The 17,520-nt window shown below is 41.7% G+C and overlaps 1 protein-coding gene across 2 annotated transcripts in view; it reads left to right on the top strand.

The window, feature by feature from the left end:
• The first annotated feature begins 862 nt into the window (after positions 1-862).
• Positions 863-17,520, top strand: part of LOC124012044 (oxysterol-binding protein-related protein 10-like) — a 165,549-nt gene continuing 148,891 nt past the window's right edge. For both annotated transcript variants that reach the window (XM_046325410.1, XM_046325409.1), the window contains exon 1: positions 863-1,375. In XM_046325410.1, coding sequence (XP_046181366.1) covers positions 1,110-1,375 — 266 coding nt within the window. In that variant the 5' untranslated portion in view covers positions 863-1,109. The remainder of the gene's footprint in view (positions 1,376-17,520) is intronic.

Genomic DNA, 17,520 nt, shown 5'->3' with positions numbered 1-17,520 from the left:
TGGAAACAGGATTGGAGATGACTTTGTTTTTTTATTTCAAACATTATTTGTGTGGAGTAAAGAAATAAATACTGACTTACACAACACATTCACAACTCTCATTCCACCAAAAATGTCCTATATATTTGAATGAATTCCTTCATCCATTAGGTCTTTCATCCTGTGTTCTAACTTTATTTATCTATTCATTCATTTATATATCCTATTTATTGATCTACCCATCCAGTCCTAACTTTTTTATAGCAGCTTTATCATTTGATTAAGAAACAAATGTATGGTTGAATTGAGGTTACTATACCTGAAACCTCCAATTCCTTACGAGTAATTATTACAGCTTGCATATACTGTGGTTTTCTAGTAGAAGAGTGTGTAAGTCTTATTTGTTACGAATTATGTGATGGAACAGCCACAAACTCCAGAGTAATAAGGTTGACATAGTAGTTTATCAAAATAATCAGACCAGATATTTTTGTATATTTACCTTTGACTATATTTCACCGCTTCACTTAAGCAAAACGTTTTAAACTTCTACCACTACTACAAAAATACTTTCAAAGAGCTAAAGCATGTCACACATTTCTTCTTCATGGACAATTACCATCTAGTTCACCCCATTTGTCAGATCCGTCTGATACCCCTAATTTAATGTAATTTAATTGGCCTACATCATGTGGATGAATACTACGTGAATGGGTTTTTATAGCTGATTGGGATTACTAAAAAATATTTATATAATTCTGTTTTTTTGGGGGGGGGTTCGTAAATTTGGGGGGTTTCTGTAGCTGTGTTCTTGGCTATGATGATGTGTAATAAGATTGGATTGTTATATCCGGGGGTTGGTCGAGTGAGTCAGGAGAGGGAGTGTCTGCACTGTGATTTCTCAACAACACGAAAACGTTAGAGCCACTGTGCTTCTATCGCCTCAGAAAGGGAACTACAGCAGTGCTCTTCATACAACTGCTGGGAATTATGCTTGGTTTCTTGGGCAGAGGGACGCTCAAATCACCAGCGAAACATGGATATTACATATTTAATGCTTTCGATTTAGGTCAGTAGACATACAATTTACCACGATTTTCCTGCTCAACTCCGTTTATCGCGTCGTCAGTATGGAGAAGATGCTCTGCAGTCCGCATCCTGGGACAAATAAAACGAACTCTGCTTCACTGCCGTCGGACAAGGGGAATTCGGCGAGACAGATCGGACGAGCTGGTTCTCATAGCCCCGGCTCGGCTTCACTTGGGAGCGGGGCCGGTGGAGGAGTGAGTCGGAGAGGTTTTTTAGGAAACAGTATGCATTTTCAGAAAGCGTGTAAGCGTCAGTTAGAAGGAGTGTTGAGCAAATATACAAACTTAATTCAAGGATGGCAGAACAGGTAAGCAGAACTTTCAATCATGAGGTTCTTACCCACTGGGCAAAAACGAGTTGAATCAACGTTGGTTCCACGTTATTATTATTTTGTATATATGTGATGACATTGAATTGACGTGAAACAAAGGGAATTTCTTTTAATTTTTTTTACCCAACTTTTAACCTAAATCCAATTACATGGTGATATTTTTTTTGTCGATTTCACATTGAATTCACGTTAGTTGACAATTCAGTGCTAGAGGCTTCACTACAGACCCTGGTTCGATTCCAGGCTGTATCACAACCGGCCGTGATTGGGAGGGCCCATAGGGTGGTGCACAATTGGCCCAGCGTCATCCTGGTTAGGGTTTGGCCGGGGTAGGCCATCATTGTAAATAATAATTTGTTCTTAACTGACTTGCCTAGTTAAATAAAGGTTTAATTTGATTCAAAAATGTTTTTTTTAATGGTGTGTTTCTTGGTGCTTGCTATTAGTTATCTCTCCTTGCACTGCAAAGGTCAGTAATTGTGTTGATTGATAGTGTGTAATAACCGCTGTAAAGGCTAAAGGTTGCAGCCCAGTTAGCCTACTTAAGTAGGCGGCAGTACCTGCCTAATGGATGGAGCGTTGGACTAGTAACCGAAAGGTTGCAAGTTCAAATCCCCGAGCTGACAAGGTACAAATCTGTTGTTCTGCCCCTGAACAAGGCAGTCAATTCACTGCTCCTAGGCTGTCATTGTAAATAAGAATTTGTTCTTAACTGCCTAGTTAAATAAATAAAAAGTGAGCAGAAGGAACTGCTATTTAGATCCCAGCCGTAGCCTAGAAAATTGAAACATTGTAATTTTGACAACTACAGAGCCTGTGCATATTGGATAACAATGTTCATGCATGATTTAGCATTTGTCGGCCTTCCCTTGTTACAGTATCTGTGCGCATCATCAACATCTCTAACGCACAGATACTGTCCCTACAACCTAGTCTATTTATTTAACCTGGTCTCAGAGCATTTTGTATTATTCTGTATGTAAGTCTGAGACACATCATTTTAGTATGATATGTAAGGTTTGGTATGGTCACATAAGACCGATGGTTACTCCCCAGGTAACACAAACGTCTGGCCCACATCTGGCCTGATTCCGGCATACCAGATCTAAAACTGCTGGCCCGGGTCTGGCAGCCGGATCCGGCCCGAGTCTGAAATGAGTGACTGTACAGACTAGGCCTGAGTCATTTGGGCCAGATCTGGCAGCCTGAACTGAGCCAAAGCTGCCATTTTAGGGCCAGAATCAGCCTAGCAAGGTCCAAAATCCACTCAATTCTGATGTTATTCTATCTGCAGAGTTTACGTGACTGTGTTAGCCGTAGTTGGCTAGCTAGCAAGTAAGGGATAAGAACATTGCCAGCCTGCATAGTAATCAAACAAATAGAATGGACAACAAATCCGCTTCTCTAGCAATCTTAACAGTTTTAACGAACAACCAGGTTTAGTGAAAGGATGAAATAGTATGAATTTACTTGTCAAAATCTCAATGAAAACATGTACATTTTACCAGTAAATGTGTGCTTGTTTTCTTTGGCAACAGTGGTATAAGCGGGATAAACGCCTCCGCTCTACATTATATGGAACTAATAAACACGGGTTGTACCAAGTTGTCCATTATTTCCAGATAATGTATAAAGCGTCAGTGTTCATCTCTTACATGCATGTCTCTCTGGGTCTATCTGTCCTTTCCTTGCTGTCCATCTGTACCCTTGGATGTGAAAGTGTTTCTCCTGACAGCACCTTTTGAATAACAGGGGTAGAAAAGGGCAAAAGCAGTAGTTCCAACAATTAGTCAGATTTTGACACCACACAGAAATCCTATGAATCACAGTCCAGACCTCAAATGGGAAGCAAATCAACACAACACAGTAACCACAGAGGTTTTCACTTTCAACCAATCAAAATATATATGTGTTGTAGCGCCACCGTGTGGTCAATCTGAGTGTTGGGTATGTGTACCAAGAGTGGTTACAATACAAATATCTGATGTATATGCATTTGTGCCAGACCACACCGACATGAATGTTTATTGGTCAGTTGTTTGACATACTAGTCTGGAAAATATTGCTTTGAAAGACCTTGGTGCCTAGATGCCATATATCAAGTTTCATCCAGATCGGCCCTGTGGTTCCGGAAGAGATGGCATTTTAAGTGTTTTTCAAAAATTCCAAATGGTGGAAAATCCATCATGGCAGATCTTGTGGGTCCTTGAGGAAAATGTGTTCTTTTTGAGAAGAGGCACCTGTGCACAGAATTTCAAGACTCTAGGTCAGGGATGGGCAACTGGCAGCCTGTGGGATTTGGTTATGTTTAAGGGTTATGGTTTAGGATAGGGATATCCTAAGGATCCCAGATAGCACTGACCATAAACATATAGAAGCTATGGATGCAAGGACTGGCCATCCGTTATATAGAAAATGTAGTTTTGAGGCTATACAGTGTTTGTTTTCAGTTAATACTATGTTTGGTTCTGGTGGGGAAGAACAGTTGACCTAAGCTCAACAAGCATTTATAACATTTTCTTCGAGAAGCAATAGGTATACAGTGACTAGTAAAAGTCTACACACCCTTGAACAGTTTTCACATTTGAGATGGACTCTTTTACTGTCCAGCCAGACCATCTCAGGCTCAGGGTGCCATCCTTCAGATTCACATTTGTTGCACGGTGGTGGAGACAATCCATCAGAGAGGCTGAGGGTGGAGAAACAGAGTCTGCTGGTAGGGAGACAAACAAGAACATGTGTATTGTCAAGCAAATCACTTTACACAGGGTTCAAGTGAGGAATGGGATCAGCTGGGAACACTAATAATTCAACCAATAGAATGGTTAACATTATACTTATAGTTTTTTTTAATAGATTTACTTTTCCATGAAAGAAGACAGCAGCTGATTGACCCATTTTTAAATTTTTTATTTCACCTTTATTTAACCAGGTAGGCAAGTTGAGAAAAAGTTCTCATTTACAATTGCGACCTGGCCAAGATAAAGCAAAGCAGTTCGACACATACAACGACACAGAGATACACATGGAGTAAAACAAACATACAGTTAATAATACTGTATAAACAGTCTATATACGATGTGAGCAAATGAGTTGAGATAAAGGAGGTAAAGGCAAAAAAGGCCATGGTGGCAAAGTAAATACAATATAGCAAGTAAAACACTAGAATGGTAGATATGCAGTGGAAGAATGTGCAAAGAAAAATAATGGGGTGCAAAGGAGCAAAATCGGAGCGCGTGCTATGTGCTACATGACTGTATAGGGTTAACCATTTTGTTGTTGTAATTTTAAAGAAATTGAACCTTTTAACTAGGGAAGTCAGTTAAGAACAAATACTTATTTACAATGACGGCCTACATCGGACACCGCTGGGTCAATTGTGCACCACCCTATGGGACTCTCAATCACGGCCAGGAGATACAGCCTGCATTTGAACCAGGGTGTCTGTTGTGATGCCTCAAGCACTGAGATGCAGTGCCTTAGAACGCTGCGCCACTTGGGAAACCAAACCATGAATAGTTTTTCAAAACAATGTGTTGTTTTGTGATTGACCACTATCTAGATCCAAATTATTCAAGTAGCTAACATTACAAATAACCACTGGGACTATGTAATAAATGTATGTATATGTGTGTTACTGTAATTCAGCGTTTAGCTGCCATAGTACACACGAAGCTAAATAAACCGTTATTATCATCATTATGAACTTAGACAAAGTTTATGTTCAGGTTCAGCAAAACTTTGGCATGCAACCTTGGGTTATGACGAAGAAACACTATGGCTCAGTAACACAGCTGGTGACACAATTCATAATTTACCTGGTTTAGATACGCAGTTTTATTTTCTTCTGGCATCTCAGAATGCGCAGGCATAGCTACTGTCAAAGGTTCCATACAGAATATACATGTTTGATGTCTCACAAATATAAGGTGTGCAAAAATAATAAATGTGACATTAAGCAGATGCTTTTAGCCAAAGGGACAGTATATATGCATACATTTATTTTCTGTTCGTGGCCCCGGGAATCGAACCCACAACATTTTGAGCACCAGGATTTTTTCCATTTGACTATTTTAATAGGCTATAGACTACATTTGTAACCGTTTTAATAGGTTACTGCAATAATCCAACATGGATGGTTGTAGGCTGCATCACTCCTTCAGCAGAGGTTGCAGATGATCAAATGGAAGATCTAGGCCTACATTTTCAGAAAATACAATTATTCTACGCCATAGGCTACAACAACAGTGCAATGAGAAATGTATTATTGTTAGGACACAATTATTGTCTAGGCTGTAAACTGCCCGTGATGTAGGCTAATTTGAATAACCGCTCAAACGTCATTTTGTGTTTTATGCCAAAATAAAGGTCTTTTAAAATACAACCATTTGGATCAGTTATGGGTTTATTTTCGACAGGTCCAGAAAATTACATTAGGCCACTCATATGGTGTATTTTGGCAGGATGTATCAGAGTTTACAGATGGGCCTACCATAGAAAAATAGGCTATAGCCTATGACCCTGAGATATGCTGTCTGTCGTGGATCATGTATCCCAAGTCGTCCTATAATTAACATGGCCACCAGCATATGCCTGAAAATCAATAATGCCATTATATTAAGACAGGATTGGCCGAATGACTGAAATGAATAGAATTAGTGAGTGGGGTTCCAAAAACAATCTGTAGTAAAATCAAATTCCTTTTATAGCATAAATTCTTTAGGGTCTTGCTCCATCTAATAGCCTAATGGGAAGAATTGTAGCTTGCAAATGACTGAGCAAATTCGAGGTGAAATTATTACATTAATTAGTTGTTTTATTCTTGCATCACCTGCCGAAAGAACATGGCTCTACTTCTGAAAAGGTTAATCAGGCCAGATATGCTGAAGTGGACTTGGCCCGAGTACCATTAGCCGGAACCAAGAGTAACATTTTTCTGCCTGACTCGGGAAGTGCTCGGCCCGTATGAAGACCCCTGAGTCCGAGTCAATGCCGAGTCCCCCAAGTCTAAAACGGATTAGGCCCCAAACCCACCTTGTTGACTGGGTTAAGGCAAAAACGAAAGTAATGTGATTGGTCGGGATGGATGGGTGGACACCCAAAGGTTGCGAGTTCGAATCTCATCAAGGACAACTTTAGCATTGTATATAATTAGCAACTTTTCAACTACTTAGCATGTTAGCTAACCCTTCCCCTAGCCTTAACCATTTTAGCTAAACTTAATTCTAACCCTTAGCCTAGCTAACATTAGCGAGCTAGCTAGAAATCGTAACATATCATACGTTTTGAAAAATTGCATACAGCATATGTATACAGTCGTGGCCAAAAGTTTTGAGAATGCAACAAATATTACTTTTCACAAAGTCTGCTGCCTCAGTTTGTATGATGGCAATTTGCATATACTCCAGAATGTTATGAAGAGTGATCAGATGAATTGCAATTCATTGCAAAGTCCCTCTTTGCCATGCACATTAACTGAATCCCCCCAAAACATGTCCACTGCATTTCAGCCCTGCCACAAAAGGACCAGCTGACATCATGTCTGTGAGTCTCTCGTTATAACACATGTGTGAGTGTTGATGAGGACAAGGCTGGAGATCACTCCATCATGCTGACTTGAGTTCGAATAACAGACTGGAAGATTCAAAAGGAGGGTGGCGCTTGGAATCATTGTTCTTCCTCTGTCAACCATGGTTACCTAAAAGGAAACGCGTGCCGTCATCATTGCTTTGAACAAAAAGGGCTTCACAGGCAAGGATATTGCTGCCAGTAAGATTGCACCTAAATCAACCATTTATCGGATCATCAAGAACTTCAAGGAGAGCGGTTCAATTGTTGTGAAGAAGGCTTCAGGGCACCTAAGAAAGTCCAGCAAGCGCCAGGACCGTCTCCTAAAGTTGTTTCAGCTGCATGATCGGAGCACCACCAGTACAGAACTTGGTCAGGAATGGCAGCATGCAGGTGTGAGTACATCTGCACGCACAGTGAGGTGAAGACTTTTGGAGGATGGCCTGGTGTCAAGAAGGGCAGCAAAGAAGCCACTTATCCCCAGGAAAAACATCAAGGACAGACTAATATTCTGCAAAAGGAACAGGGATTGGACTGCTGAGGACTGGGGTAAAGTCATTTTCTCTGATGAATCTGCTTTCTGATTGTTTGGGGCATCCGGAAAAAGTTTGTACGGAGAAGACAAAGGTGAGTGCTACCATCAGTCCTGTGTCATGCCAACAGTAAAGCATCCTGAGACCATTCATGTGTGGGGTTGCTTCTCAGCCAAGGGAGTGGGCTCAATCACAATTGTGCCTAAGAATACAGCAATGAATAAAGAATGGTACCAACACATCCTCTGAGAGCATCTTCTCCCAACCATCCAGGAACAGTTTGGTGACGAACAATGCCTTTTCCAGCATGATGGACCACCTTGCCATAAGGCAAAAGTGATAACTAAGTGGCTTGGGGACAAAACATCGATATTTTGGGTCCATGGTCAGGAAACTCCCCAGACCTTAATTAATCCCATTGAAAACTTGTGATCAATCCTCAAGAGGCGGGTGGACAATCAAAAACCCACAACTCCAAGCAATGATTATGCAAGAATGGGCTGCCATCAGTCAGGATGTGGCCCAGAAGTTAATTGATAGCATGCCAGGGCAGATTACAGAAGACTTGAAAAAGAAGGATCAACACTGCAAATATTGACTCTTTGCATCAACTTCATGTAATTGTCAATAAAAGCCTTTGACACCTATGAAACACTTGTAATTATACTTCAGTATTCCACAGTAACATCTGACAAAAAATATCTAAAGACACTGAGGCAGCAGACTTTGTGAAAATGTATATTTGTGTCATTCTCAAAACGTTTGGCCATGACTTCATTTAGCAAATTCAAATCATTATGCATTATATGTAATACATGTTTTTTTTATGGTAACATAGTAAATGGAGTGTTTTGGATTAACGTACAGAATAATATGAAATTATCTGAGACCAGGTTGATTTATTTCCCTTGAGGTCAGTGGCTTATTTGAAAACCACTGAACACTTGTCAGAATTGTGAAATTATGCGTGTGAAAGTTTAGACAGTGACCGATCATGAGGAAACTGGATGTATGGCAGGTTGTTTTGTATGGGCTCCTCAAACTGAGTTTATTTATTTTGGACAGAGAACTTGAGGAAAGAGAGAGTTTATGGTAAAGTACAAAACACTTATTGATACAATTGTTGAATAGCATGTTAGCTATGTGTGCCTTTTTTATACTGGAACAGTTGAGGCATACATCAAATTCACAAAAAAATGACAAGTGGACAGTTTTTTAAATTTCCTGTGGGAGTTTTCACACCTAGGAAAAAGCTGGTAGTATTCATGGTGAAACGTCACTGTATCTATGTAGGACTGCAGAGATGAGCTAAAGGACAGCAGTGTGCTAGAGCATATATCTGCTCTACTTAGACCCCTTTCTGTGTTTGCAAACATTGCCGCAATAGGACGATGTACGCAAGTTGGTGGCAGAAGGAGGGAGAGTTCTAATAGAATGCCAGCAAAAAAAGCCTAATTTATGTTGCTTATAAGTGCATTTCACACTACTTTTGGATTATAATTGGATTTTAAGGCTCATATGAATGTCCTGCTTAATATGTTTGTCATCATCGCAAATCAACTGCATTATACTTATAAAAACGAATGGCTCTTTGGCTAGCTTTTTCTACAGCCTATATCAATGAGCGTTAGCATTCTAGCTACAACTGCTACATCCAAAATAGATATTTTGCAAAGATCCCAACCAGATAAACTCAGCGAAAGAAAATAAATGTCCCTTTTTCAGGACCCTATCTTTCAAAGATAATTCATAAAAATCCGGACAGCTACGGAGAGACCATGTGTAGCAACACCTGCACAGGATCGGTACAGCCGAACATCACACCTGCGGGACAGGTACAGGATGGCAACAACTGCCTGAGTTACACCAGTGCTCAGACTGTCCGCAATAGGCTGAGAGGCTAGACTGAGGGCTTGTAGACCTGTTGTAAGGCAGGTCCTCACCAGACATCACCGGCAACAACGTCGCCTATTGGCACAAACTAGAGGTCGACCGATTAATCGGAATGGCTGATTTAATTAGGGCCGATTTCAAGTTTTCATAACAATCGGAAATCGGTATTTTTGGGTGCCGATTTTTTAATAATATTTTTTTATACCCTTTATTTAACTAGACAAGTCAGTTAAGAACACGTTATTATTTTCAATGACTGCCTAGGAACGGTGGGTTAACTGCCTGACAGATTTTCACCTTGTCAGCTCGGGGGACCCAATCTTGCAACCTTACAGTTAACAAGTCCAACTCAATAATGACCTGCCTCTCTCTTGTTGCACTCCACAAGGAGACTGCCTGTTACGCGAATGCAGTAAGCCAAGGTAAGTTGCTAGGTAGCATTAAACTTACCTTTATAAAAAACAATCAATCATAATCACTAGTTAACTACACATGGTTGATGATATTACTAGATATTATCTGGCGTGTCCTGCGTTCCATATAATCTGACTGTGCATACAAGTATCTGACTGAGCGGTGGTAGGCAGAAGCGGGCACGTAAACATTCATTCAAACAGCACTTTCGTGCGTTTTGACAGCAGCTCTTCATTGTGCGTCAAGCATTGCGCTGTTTATGACTTCAAGCTTATCAACTACCGAGATGAGGCTCGTGTAACCGAAGTGAAATGGCTAGCTAGTTAGCGCGCGCTAATTGTCGTTGTGTTGCTGGTTCGAGCCCAGGGAGGAGCGAGGAGAGGGACAGAAGCTATACTGTTACACTGACAATACTAAAGTGCCTATAAAAACATCTAATAGTCAAAGGTTAATGAAATACAAATGGTATAGAGGGAAATAGTCCTATAATAACTACAACCTAAAACTTCTTACCTGGGAATATTGAAGACTCATGTTAAAAGGAACCACCAGCTTTCATATGTTCTCATGTTCTGAGCAAGGAACTGAAACGTTAGCTTTCTTACATAGCACATATTGCACTTTTACTTTCTTCTCCAACACTTTGTTTTTGCATTATTTAAACCAATTTGAACATGTTTAATTATTTACTTGAGGCTAAATGGATTTTATTGATGTATTTTATATTAAGTTAAAATAATTGTTCATTCAGTATTATTGTAATTGTCATTATTACAAATACATTTTAAAAAATCGGACGATTTTAATCGGTATCTACTTTTTTTGGTCCTCCAATAATCGGTATCGGCGTTGAAAAATCATAATCGGTCGACCTCTAGCACAAACCCATTGTAGCTGGACCAGACGGGACTGGCAAAAAATGTTATTTTACTGATGAGTCACGGTTCTGTCTCACCAGTGGGATGATGGTCAGATTCGCGTTTATCGTCAAAGGAATGAGCGTTACACCGAGGCATCCTCCTCCCTCATGTGGTACCCTTTCTGCAGGCTCATCCTGACATGACCCTCCATGATAATGCCACCAGCCGTACTGCTCGTTCTGTGCATGATTTCCTGCAAGACAGGAATGTCAGTGTTCTGCCATTGCCAGCGAAGAGCCCGGATCTCAATCCCATTGAGCACGTCTGGGACCTGTTGAATCGGAGGGTGAGGGCTAGGGCCATTCCTCCGCAGAAATGTCCGGGAATTTGCAGGTGCCTTGGTGGGGTAACATCTCACAGCAAGAACTGGCAAATCTAGTGCAGTCCATGAGGAGGAGATTCACTGTAGTACTTAATGCAGCTGGTGGCCACACCAGATACTGACGGTTAATTTTGATTTTGACCCCCTTTTGTTCAGGGACACATTATTCCATTTCTGTTAGTCACATGTCTGTGGAACTTGTTCAGTTTGTCTCAGTTGTTGAATCTTGTTATGTTCATACAAATATTTACACATGTTAAGTTTGCTGAAAATAAACGCAGTTGACAGTGCGAGGACATTTCTTTTTTTGCTGAGTTTATAATCTTGGCGACTGTTCAAGCAAGAATCCAAACATCATTTTTAGCCTATAGCACAAAGATTTTGTTTAGAAGTGGGGCAATGTATGATGACTGCCAGGTACCTGGTTATTGATTCAAAACCAAAAGTGTTTTTCGAAGGAGATGTGACCTTTCTCCCCACAACCTGAGTGAATGCATATACACACACGCTCTACCTCTTTTCAAAAGGTTAGCTCGTAGTATACTTCAAGCAGATGTATAGTTGGCTAATATGTCTGTGTAAAACTCCACAAGTTGAGTGTTGGGATTTGGGTTTCGAGATGGTTCTTCCACAAGAACAAAATACTTCTGTATTTCTAAATGACTTTTTATGTATTGGAGGCAAATTTGGTTATTTGGAGTTCTAGGTAACTGTTCCATATTCAATTTAAAAAGTGATTAAGGGGACTCCCGAGTGACGCAGCGGTCTAATGCACTGCATCTCAGTGCTAGAGGCGTGTCTAAACACCGAGGTTCAATCCCGGGCTCTACCACAACCAGCCGTGGCCGGAGGCCAATAGGACATCTGGGTTTAGGGAGTGTTTGGCCGGAGGGGATTTACTTGGCTCATCGTCCCCTCAGTCACCAGCTGAACAGCGTTTCCATTGGTGCGGCTGGCTTCCGGCGGGTCATGTTTCGGAGGACGCATGACTCCACCATTGCCTCTCCCCAGCCCGTTGGGAGTGATGAGACAAGATCAGAGGAAACATGGAAACAAGACAGCTAAGCTGAGCACCGGCTGAAGTTAATATGAAATCGCATTCCAAATCTCAAATTCACATTTTGGTCATTCAGCAGACACTCTTATCCAGGGCGACTTACACTAGTAGTAAGTGCGTACTTTCATGCTTTTTGTTGTTGTAATGGTCCCCCATGGGAATCGAACTCCACAACCCTGGCATTGCAAGCGCCAGACTCTACCAACTGAGCCACATAGGACCATTCACTGGAGCATGTTGTTTTCTTCTGTCAAAGTAAAATAATGCTAGCCTATTGAAACTACCTGAATCATCGCAGTAGTGTGCCTACCTGCCTGCTACTTGAAAATAATGAGAGCAACCAAGTTGAAAGCTTTTCCTGGGGTTATTGTACTATTATGTTACGGTGTGTGCCACTTTTCAATGCTTTTCTGCTAGTATAGCCCACTTCTTCTTGACATTTGATGTGTCAATGGACCAAGTAAAGCCTACTGTACCAGTACATGTAACACTGTCTATAAGCTGGAAAAGCCAACAATATATTGTCCCTTCACCACAGATCTCATGGCCTTACATTGCAGTTCTAACATAGTTCTAACATTGGACATAGTTTGTGTGACATTTGGGTTCACGTACAGGATTTCCAGACGTACTTTCAGTCGAGACTGATATTCATCTAGCGGCCAAGGATGGCACATTTTCACAAATTTGGGAAGCTGAAAAATGAATGTCAGAAAGTATGCCATAGCCAGAAAATGTCCTTTTGACATGTTTTCCACCAGCAAGTCGTATTTTGTCATGCACAACAGATGTGATAGTTCGGAAAAAAGCCTCCCATGCCTAAGAGTTCAAAAATGGCAAGGAATGCACAAGAGGCAGTCTTTCAGTGGGAGACTGTGTTGGTGTAATTACTAGGTCTGCCACTCACATCCCTGTGTCTATGTGCAGTATGTACCTGGCTATGCTGTGTTCTTGTGAGCATCTCTGAGAGCGGGTCTGTGCCAAGTTTGCACTGTGTTTGGGTGATCATGTCAATGTCAATTGCTATATTGTAGGTGTGTGAATGTGCACGAGTATTGTACTGAATGCTTAGTTTTCATGTTTGTCTCACACGTATGCACATATTTGGGTGTCTATATAAGTCCTCCAATTGTGCACCACACCATCACCCTGAGAGAGGGCCTGCATGTGCTTTAGGATGAATGGGTTGCCCTCTATTACGGCTCCCCAGTCTATAAGGTCCCAATGCTCAGAGTGCAGCTTTCAGAGAAACTGGGCTGTTATACACACAGACACTGTGAAATTACCTTCCACGTCACATGCGCCTCATTACTTGCACGATTATTAATGTATCACAAGGCCTCTGGGTCAAACCTAATGCAAAGACTCCGGGAGGTACCATTGCCAATTTCCGAGCCAGCCAAGACGTTCCTGATATTGCCATTGGGTCCAATTGGGAAGCTAGATGGTTGTAACATTCGGGGGGGCCATCTACTGAAGGTGCAGTTATTAAATGTATACTGTGGGCTGGAAGCTAAGCTGTTGAGTCTGACTTAAGTATGCTCTTTGTAATGTGTAGTAAGCCAAGCTTTTTCGGGGTTACTGTTTTACCACAACTCAAAATGTTTTCTTTTTTGAACTAGAACGAGTCCTCAGTGTGCTGGAGCTCAAGGCTGGTTTCCATGGGGACGGTACAGAGCTGAGGAGAAACCATTTAAAAACAACTGGATGAACAAAAGTTTTCCGTTGCATAAGATGCTGCACTTTTAATTTTAACTCTGTTTTCATGTGTACATTCTTATTTCAAATAAATTTCATTCGGAAAGTATTCAGACCCATATTTTGTTACGTTACAGCCTTATTCTAAAATTGATTCTAAATAGTTTTTCCCTATCAATCTACACACGATACCCCATAATGACAAAGAAAAAAACAGGTATTTTGAAATGTTTGAAAATGCATAAAGAAAATATCACATTTACATAAGTATTCAGACCCTTTACTCAGTACTTTGTTGAAGCACCAGTGATTACAGTCTTCTTGGGTATGATGCTACAAGTTTGGCACATCTGTATTTGGGGAGTTTCTCCCATTTTTCTTCTCTGCAGATCCTCTCAAGCTTTGTCAGGTTGGATGGAGAGTGCCGCTGTACAGCTATTTTCAGGTCTCTCCAGAGATATTCGTTCAGGTTCAAGCCCGGCCACTCAAGGACATTCAGAGACTTGTCCCAAAGCCACTCCTGCATTTTCTTGGCTGTGTGCTTATGGTTGCTGTCCTGTTGGAAGGTGAACTTTTGTCCCAGTCTGGGGTCCTGAGTGCTCTAGAGCAGGTTTTCATCAAGGATCTCTCTGTATTTTGCTCTGTTCATCTTGGTTAGCAGATGTTAATGCATGTGTAGCGAAATGCTTGTGCTTTTAGTTCCGACAGTGCAGTAATATCTAACAAGTAATCTTACAATTCCCCAACAACTACCTAATACACACAAATCTAAAGGGGTGAATGAGAATATGTACATATAAATATATGGATGAGCGATGGCCAAGCAAAGGTGCAATAGATGGTATAAAATACAGTATATACATATGATATGAATAATGTAAGATATGTAAAGTGGCATTGTTTAAAGTGACTCGTGATCCATTTATTAAAGTGGCCAGTGATTGGGTCTCAATGTGGGGAGCAGCCTCTCTAAGTTAGTGATTGCTGTTTAGCAGTCTGATGGCCTTGAGATAGAAGCTGTTTTTCAGTCTCCCGGTCCCAGCTTTAATGCACCTGTCCTGACCTCGCCTTCTGGATAGTAGCGATTTGAACAGGCAGTAGCTCAGGTGGTTGTTGTCTTTGACAATCTTTTTGGCCTTCCTGTGACATCGGGTGCTGTAGGTGTCATGTAGGGCAGGTAGTGATGCGTTGTGCAGACCGCATAACCCTCTGGAGAGCCTTGCGGTTGAGGGCGGTGCAGTTGCCGTACAGGATGCTCTCGATTGTGCATCTGTAAAAGTTGGTCAGGATTTTGGGCGACAAGCCAAATTTCTTCAGCCTTCTGAGGTTGAAGAGGTGCTGTTGCTGCTCCTGGACCATTTCAGTTTGTCAGTGATGTGTACGCAGAGGAACTTAACTTTCCACCTTCTCCACTGCTGTCCCATTGATGTGGATAGAGGGGTGCTCCCTCTGCTGTTTTCTGAAGTCCACGATCATATCCTTTTTGTTTTGTTGATGTTGAGTGAGAGGTTATTTTCCTGACACCACACTCCAAGTGCCCTCAGCTCCTCGCTGTAGGTTGTCTCGTCGTTGTTGGTAATCAAGCCCACTACTGTCGTGTCGTCTGCAAACTTGATGATTTGAGTTGGATGCGTACATGGCCACGCAGTCATGTGCCTTTTTACTGAGGAATGGCTTCCGTCTGGCCACTCTACCATAAAGGCTTGATTGGTGGAGTGCTGCAGAGATGGTTGTTCTTCTGGAAGGTTTCTCCCATTTCCACAGAGGAGCTCTGGAGCTCTTTCAGAGCGACCATCGAGTTCTTGGTCACCTCCCTGACCAAGGCCCTTCTCCCCCGATTGCTCAGTTTGGCCGGGCGGCCAGCTCTAGGGGGAGTCTTGGTGGTTCCAAACTACTTCCATTTAAGAATGATGGAGGCCACCATGTTCTTGGGGACCTTCGATGCTGCAGAAATGTTTTGGTACCCTTCTCCAGATTTGTGTGTAGATTGAGGATGTTTATTTATTTGAGTGCACTTATGTTGGGTGATTTAGGCCTGGCTCACAGTCTGCATTCCAATTCATCCCAAAAATGTTCAATGGGGTTGAGGTCAGGGCTCTGTGCAGGACAGTCAAGTTCTTCCACACCAATCTCGACAAACCATTTCTGTATGGACCTCGCTTTGTGCACGTGGGCATTGTCATGCTGAAGAAACAGGAAAGTGCCTTCCCCTACCCACAGTGTTGCCACAAAATTGGAAGCACAGAATTGTCTAGAATGCTCTATCGTTAAGATTTCCGTTACCTAGATCTAAGGGGCTGAGTCAAAACCATGAAAAACTTCCCCAGACCATTATTACATTACAGTTGGCACTATGCATTGGGGAAAGTAGCATTTTCCTAGCATCCACCGAACCTGGATTCGTCTGTCAGTTTGGCATTGCGCATGGTGGTCTTAGGCTTGTGTGCGGCTGCTCGGCCATGAAAACCCATTTCAGGAAGCTCCCGATGAACGGTTCTTGTGGTGACGTTGCTTCCAGAGGCAGTTTGGAACTCGGTAGTGAATGTTGCAACCGAGGGCAGACAATTTTTACCCGCTTCAGCACTCTGTGGTCCCGTTCTGTGAGCTTGTGTGGCCTACCATTTCGTGGCTGAGCCGTTCTTGCACCTATATGTTTACACTTCACAATAACAGCACTTACAGATGACCTGGGCAGCTCTAGCAGAGCATACATTTGATGAACTGACTTGTTGGAAAGGTGGCATCCTATTCTACTGCCAATGTTTGTCTATGGAGATGGCTGTGTGCTCGATTTTATACACCTGTCAGCATTGGGTATTGCTGAAATAGCCGAATCCATTTATTTGAAGGGGTGTCCATACATTTATATATACAGTACCAGTCAAAAGTTTGGACACATTGTCATTCAAGGGTTTTTCTTTATTATTTTTTTTTACTGTTTTCTACATTGTTGAATAATAGTGAAGACATCACAACTATGAAGTCATACATATGGAATCATGTAGTAACCATAAAATGGTATTTTAGATTCTTCAAAGTAGCCACCCTTTGCCTTGATGACAGCTTTGCACACTCTTGGCATTCTCTCAACCAGCCTCATGAGGTATTCACCTGGAATGCATTTCAGTTAACAGATGTGCCTAGTGGAATCTCTTTCCATTTTTAATGCGTTTGAGCCAATTAGTAAGGTAGGGGGTGGTATACAGAAGATGGACCTATTCGGTAAAAGACCAAGTCCATATTATGGCAAGAACAGCTCAAATAAGGACAGACAAACAGCAGTCCATTACTTTGACTGATCTTCATGTCTTAGTGTGTAAAATGTTAAGTTTGAAAGTTTCTTCAAGTGCCGTCACAAAAACCATCGAGCGGCAGCGTAGCCTAGTGGTTAGAGCGTTGGACTAGTAACCGGAAGGTTGCGAGTTCAAACCCCCAAGCTGACAAGGTTCAAATCTGTCGTTCTGCCCCTGAACAGGCAGTTAACCCACTGTTCCCAGGCCGTCATTGAAAATAAGAATATGTTCTTAACTGACTTGCCTGGTTAAATAAAGGTAAAAAAAAAAAAAAATGATGAAACTGGCTCTCGTGAGGACGCCACAGGAAAGGAAGACTCAGAGTTACCTCTGCTGCAGGGGATAAGTTCATTAAAGTTACCAGCCTCAGAAAGTGTATCCCAATGAAATACTTCAGAGTTCAAGTAACAGACACATCTCAAC

This window comes from Oncorhynchus gorbuscha, linkage group LG24 (genome assembly GCF_021184085.1).
Source record: "Oncorhynchus gorbuscha isolate QuinsamMale2020 ecotype Even-year linkage group LG24, OgorEven_v1.0, whole genome shotgun sequence".
NCBI lineage: Eukaryota > Metazoa > Chordata > Actinopteri > Salmoniformes > Salmonidae > Oncorhynchus > Oncorhynchus gorbuscha.
This window is presented reverse-complemented; position numbering and strand designations above follow the sequence as displayed.